At 39.6% G+C, this 6,642-nt stretch overlaps 1 protein-coding gene across 2 annotated transcripts in view; it reads left to right on the top strand.

The window, feature by feature from the left end:
- The window catches only part of rpe (ribulose-5-phosphate-3-epimerase), a 35,071-nt gene extending 28,727 nt beyond the window's left edge, over positions 1-6,344 (top strand). For both annotated transcript variants that reach the window (XM_026936358.3, XM_026936364.3), the window contains 3 exons: positions 3,554-3,688; positions 4,473-4,559; positions 5,795-6,344. In XM_026936358.3, the coding sequence (XP_026792159.1) occupies positions 3,554-3,688; positions 4,473-4,559; positions 5,795-5,917 (345 nt within the window). In that variant the 3' untranslated portion in view covers positions 5,918-6,344. The remainder of the gene's footprint in view (positions 1-3,553; positions 3,689-4,472; positions 4,560-5,794) is intronic.
- The last annotated feature ends 298 nt before the right edge of the window (positions 6,345-6,642 follow it).

Consider the following 6,642-nt stretch of genomic DNA (forward strand, 5'->3'; position numbering starts at 1 on the left):
GCTGACCCTGCGCTCTGACCCCAGCTTCCTAACGAGCTGGGATATGTGGGAGGAAAAAAAGAATTTCACTGTGCTGTAATGTATATGTGATAACTAAAGGCTTCTGCTTTCCCTGAATATGTTTTTTGACAGACTGCAGCCACCGATGCTTTGTCTCATAGCAATGGCCTGCAAAGTGATAGAACATAACTTAAATCATAATCCGCCAAATTGGCTAGTGAGTTGACAACGTTACCCACCACAGTTGATTTTCACCCGCGTTTGGCGGGGTTGGTGGATGTTAATTTCAAACCCTGAAGATAACTCAGGATTCCATTTACCTGGGGTTTAGAATGACCCAGGGTTAACTGTTTAAAGTGTGAAAAGCCCTTTAGGGTATATACTTTATTTCCATAAGAGGTAATTTTAAAATAATAGCTAAGAGACAAATTTATTTCAGCTTTTATTTACTATATCAGATTTTCTGTCGGTCAAAAGTTTACATACACTGTTAGTACTTGACATTGCCTTTTAATAGCTTCACTTGAATTAAACATGTGGTGTTGGGGTGCTTGAATGATGTCTGTGTGGTCCCAAGATTTTTTATATTTGCATGCAATTGGTGGTACATATGCTCATGGTAACCTCCGTTGTTTGGAAATTGCTTCCAGAAGACCACAATTTTTTCCTGATGTCTTGGCTGAGTTGCTTGGATTTTTCCATGGTATCAAGAGCAAAAAGGCACAGGCCCTTAAATACAGTCCCAGATGCCCTTCCAGTTATTCCAGTGCTCTCAATTATAGCCTAATTATGTCATGCTTCTAAGTGTCATTACATACACTATATTGCCAAAAGTTTTGGGACACCCCTCCAAATCATTGAATTCAGGTGTTCCAATCACTTCCATGGACACAGGTGTATAAAATCAAGCACCTAGGCATGCAGACTGCTTCTACAAACATTTGTGAAAGAATGGGTCACTCTCTGGAGCTCAGTGAATTCAAGCGTGGTACCGTGATAGGTTGCCACCTGTGCAATAAGTCCATTCGTGAAATTTCCTCACTACTAAATATTCCACGTCAACTGTTAGTGGTATTATAACAAAGTGGAAGCAACTGGGAACAACAGCAGCTCAGCCACGAAGTGGTAGGCCACGTAAAATCACAGAGTGTGGTTAGCATATGCTGAGGCGCACAGTGCGCAGAAGTCGCCAACTTTCTGCAGAGTCAATAGCTACAGACCTCCAAACTTTGTGTGGCCTTCAGATTAGCTCAAGAACAGTGTGTGGAGAGCTTCATGGAATGGGTTTCCATGGCCGAGCAGCTGCATCCAAGCCTTAAATCACCAAGTGCAGTGCAAAGCGTCAGATGCAGTGGTGTAAAGCACGCCGCCACTGGACTCTAGAGCAGTGGAGACGTGTTCTCTGGAGTGACAGTCTGGCAGTCCGATGGACGAGTCTGGGTTTGGAGGTTGCCAGGAGAACAGTACTTGCCTGACTGCATTGTGCCGCGTGTAAAGTTTGGTGGAGGGGGGATTATGGTGTGGGGTTGTTTTTCAGGGGTTGGGCTTGGCCCCTTAGTTCCAGTGAAAGGAACTCTTAATGCTTCAGCATACCAAGACATTTTGGACAATTTCATGCTCCCAACTTTGTGGGAACAGTTTGGGGATGGCCCCTTCCTGTTCCAACATGACTGTGCACCAGTGCACAAAGCAAGGTCCATAAAGACATGGATGACAGAGTCTGGTGTGGAGGAACTTGACTGGCCTCCTGACCTCAACCTGATAGAACACCTTTGGGATGAATTAGAGCGGAGACCCTTCTCGTTCAACATGGCCTGACCTCACAAATGCGCTTGTAGAAGAATGGTCAAAAATTCCCATAAACACACTCCTAAACCTTGTGGAAAGCCTTCCCAGAAGAGTTGAAGCTGTTATAGCTGCAAAGGGTGGGACAACTCCATATTAAACCCTACAGATTAAGAAGTGAAGTGAAGTGACTTGTGGCCAAGTGTGGTGACCCATACTAGGAATTTGTGCACTGCATTTAACTCATCCACGTGCACACACACACACACACACACACACACACACACACCGGAGCAGTGGGCAGCCTTCTTTTTTTGCTGCGGCGCCCAGGGAGCAGTTTGGGGGTTTGGTGCCTTGCTCAAGGGTCTCACCTCAGTCGTGGTATTGAGGGTGGGAGAGAGCACTGGTCACTCACTCCCCCCGCCTACAATCCCTGCCGGACCTGAGACTCGAACCCACGACCTTCAGGTTTACCTTCGGGTTGCAAGTCCGACTCGCTATCCATTAAGCCACGACTGCCCCCAATGTGCATAATGGGGATGTCATTAAAGTTCATGTGCATGTAAAGGCAGCCTTCCCATATATATATATATATATATATATATATATATATATATATATATATATATATATATATGAGAGCATCCTGACGGGGTGCCTTACTGTATGGTACGGCAGCTGCTCACTCCTCGATCACAAGGCCCTTCAGAGAGTTGTGAGGACAGCTGAAGTCATCATCGGCAACAAACTTCCATCCCTTCAGGACATCTTTCATCTGCGATGTCTGAGGAAGGCCCGAAAAATCATAACTGACCCTAGTCACCCAGCACACAGTCTGTTTATCAAACTGCCATCAGGCAGGCAATACCGGAGCATTCAGTCCAGAACCAGCAGGCTGAAAAACAGCTTCTACCTGCAGGCTATCAGAACCCTTAATAAACTGTAAAAAAAAAAATTGTCTCTAAAACCTTGCATACTTTGCAAGACATTACACTACCTCAAAAGCAAAACCTGCACCTGCACCTTATTTGTATTTTTGTTTTTTTGTTATTGTTATTGTTACTTGTTATTTGTTATTATTATTGTACTGCTGTAATGCACACTGTAGTGCAGTACTGCACCTGCACCTTATTTGTATTTTTGTGTTTTTGTTTTTGTTTTTGTTTTTGTACTGCTATAGACTGCCTAAGCCTCACAAACAGCATTTCAATGTACATTGTCACTGACACTCATGTCATATGACAAATAAACTTGAAACTTGAACTTGATATATATATATATATATATATATATATATATATATATATATATATGAGAGAGAGAGAGAGAGAGATATATATAGATATATATATATCAAGTGTGTGTGTGTGTGTGTGTACAGTCACCATCCATTTTTTTAGGAACATCTAATCAGTTATCTAATCATGTGGCAGCAGCACAATACCAACAAAAATCATGCATTTACATTTATGGCATTTGGCAGACGCCCTTATCCACAGCGACTTACAAATACAGGTCAAGAGCTTCAGTTATTGTTCACATCAAATAGGGTTCACATCTAGTGTTCAAATCAGAATGGGGAAAAAGTGTGATCTCTGTGACTTTGACTGTGGCATGGTTGTTGGTGCCAGATGGGCTGGGCTGAGTATTTCAGAAACTGCTGATCATCTGGGAATTTCACACAAACAGTCTCTAGAATTTACACAGAAGCATTTAAGCATTTACTGCCATGGCATACCTATGTGATAATAAAAAATTACTTTTGCAGGTTGGTCTGGCTATCAAGCCTGGAACCACAGTTGAAGAATTAGCACAGTGGGCCGGACAAATTGACATGGCCCTAGTTATGACAGTGGAGCCTGGATTTGGTGGGCAGAAGTTTATGGAGGACATGATGCCAAAGGTGTGTTAGTGTGTGTGCACACACTCTTTTTTTTTTTCTATTCATTATTATAATTACACTGAATACACTACCCAGTAGGCTTTACATTATTGAGTATGTGGATTCAGTTTGTGAAGTTGCCAATGCTAGGGCTTATTTTATAAAAGCCAGCAAAACCTGCTGACTTGATGTGAATTATACTTGTCTCATAACTGGTGTTTTATTCTGTAGTCCTTATCCTAAAGTATGTCATTTGAATAGATCCATATAAAGCAGTAGAGTAATAAGGTCACTGAGGTAAGAGAGACACTGAATTGAGCAATCAGCAGTTGTTGATTATGATTGAGATTTAAGCTGGGTTTACACTGTACGATTTCGGCAGTCTGTTAAGATTGTCCCAGGCAGGAAAATGCAAGCAGTCCTCCCGGCATTTTTTTCCCCTCTTTATTGTATTTTGTTACCCAGACAATTTATAAAGAATCTGAAATCCACAAAAAAAACATTTTAGAATGTAAACTTTTTTTCAGAGCTTTATGGTAAACCTTTTTCACAAGAACTGTGTCATCCTATCCGGTAATGAATAGTAGCATTCCAATTGCCACATTTGAACATTTTCATTACTTTATATTAGTTTGCCATTGTTCAGACCAGAGTACAATCCAAACAAAAGGTGCCATGTTCTAAGTTGTTTAACACATCTAGATGTGCTGAAAGAGAAAAGCAAAAGAGAAAAGAATTGGCCTTGACGTCCAATACTTTCCGAGGGGACTGTATATAATAGTTAATACTGATCCATTCCCCACAGGTCAGCTGGCTAAGAAGTCAGTTCCCTTCCCTAGATATTGAGGTAGATGGAGGAGTTGGACCAGACACTATTCATCGATGTGCTGAGGTATAATAAAGTGATGAATGTTGTGCCATACTGTGGTGTAAGGTACGACCCTGAAGAACATGATCTAATGAAATACCTGTATGTGTGTTAGTTTTGTATAGGATTTGTGAGTTGCTACTTGTAACTTCACTGTCAGTATGATTTCTCAGCATGGTCCTGTTGCAGCTGAGGACATCTCATTCCACACCTCTCATTTCACAGTTGACTTGTGTACTGTATTTGACAGGTCAAGTTTCAGTTGAAAACCAATACTCTTGCAATGTTTCTCTTAATAACCAGCTGTAAGTTCTGTATTGCTGGGCTTCACCTAATCGTAACAGCCCTTAACATCCCAATCACACCTGACATTTTTGTTCTCCTGAATGTGTCTCCAGTGACCACCTGTTTATAAACAACTTTGATTAGGCATTAGTAATAGACTGCATTTACTCAATTACAATTGTAAGTTACTTTTTTAAAAATGAATTTTAAAAGTAAAATTCTAAAAGTAGTTTTAATTACTCTTTCTTATACATCACTACATTCAGCTATATTATTCCCAAAAGCAGAAACAATAATTAACGTGTGAAACTTAATAGTTGTGAGACAGCCAACACAGGCATGAAAATGCCAAAACATTCACATCCAAGTAGTGTAAACACAAATAAATAAATAAACAAGTTGTTTATTGATCTGCATTTTGCTTAATAAAAAAAAAATACAAGAAAATTAAAACGAATGAGAACATAGGCTTTGCTGATATTATTTGTAGCTGTGCTAGACAGCCACTAGATGGGAGTATTTTCAGGCTACCATGAACATTTATGAGGAAGTTGGATTTGCTTTCCATAAGATAAGCGAGTCTGATAACAGGCTCTATGGAAATGGCAGGCTCACAAATACTCATAAGAATTTAATTGTTAAATTCTGAATAAATGTTAGAATTTAATTGTTTTGATGTGAAACAATAATGTGATGCTTGCACTATGAGAATTTCTATGTTTTAAGTCATTAGCATAAAAACATAAATGGAAATATCATGAGGCCTCTGATCATTCAGGAGCCAGATCAGAAGGCTAAAGATGTACAGGCTATCTATCACACAACCAGATCTTCTCTGCTGACAGTTAGTTATGACTGAGCTCTTCAGAATTATTTTTAATTCTGAAAATTGGTCAGAAAGTGCAAAGCTGAGATAAAATTTACCTAAATGTTGTTCTGGCTTTGACCCTTGATCCCTGCTTTCTCTTTTTCAGGCTGGTGCTAACATGATTGTGTCGGGCAGTGCTGTAGTGGGCAGTACAGACCCTCGATCTGTAATTGCCCTCCTCAAAGATGTCGTCCTTGAGGCCATTCAGAAACGGTCTCTAGACCGTTAATAGCTTTTTTTGTTTTGTTTTGTTTTTCAACTATCCAAAATTAAATCTCAACCTGTCTGAACTGTTTGAATAGACAAGTCTAAGCTAATTGAGCTCATTAATTGCCTTGGGAGTCAGAACTGAGAAATCTGTCTCTTATGACTTTTTTTTTTTTTCTTAAGGCCTTTAAGACCTTAGAGTTAATGCTTGTGTCATTGGGAATATTGTTCTTTTGGCCTTTGTTTTATGCTAGTAGATGGGAACCCCAGTACAAACAGCCCTAGAATAAACAGCTCTAGAATGGTTATACCACTAAATATAAGGTGATAAGTCAGAAAGTAATTACAAGAGTTGGACTGTAATGGCCATTATTTAGCTTGTACATTCCATTCATTTTTCCTTTAGGAAAATTGGAAACAATGTTAATGTAAATAAAAGCTGTGGTACATGTTTGTGTACATTAGCTTTTTTTTAATTTTTTATCAGATAGAAGTTAACATTTGGCTTGTTCTAACCATATCAGATAAAATGGCTTTCAGTTACAAAGACAGTGACAAAGTTATGTTGCAGTAAATAGGTTATTTTAATATTGCATTTAGACACAAGGCCGTTAATACGATGTAAAATATGGCTTTGAAAATTGGCCCTTCAATACAATTCAGACCATGGATAAATAACATTACCTTTAAAGTGTTGGCAGTGTGTATATCACAATGTCAGCAAGGAGAACATAATGAATTCTCCAG

Source organism: Pangasianodon hypophthalmus, chromosome 5, assembly GCF_027358585.1.
Source record: "Pangasianodon hypophthalmus isolate fPanHyp1 chromosome 5, fPanHyp1.pri, whole genome shotgun sequence".
NCBI classification, from domain to species: Eukaryota; Metazoa; Chordata; class Actinopteri; order Siluriformes; family Pangasiidae; genus Pangasianodon; species Pangasianodon hypophthalmus.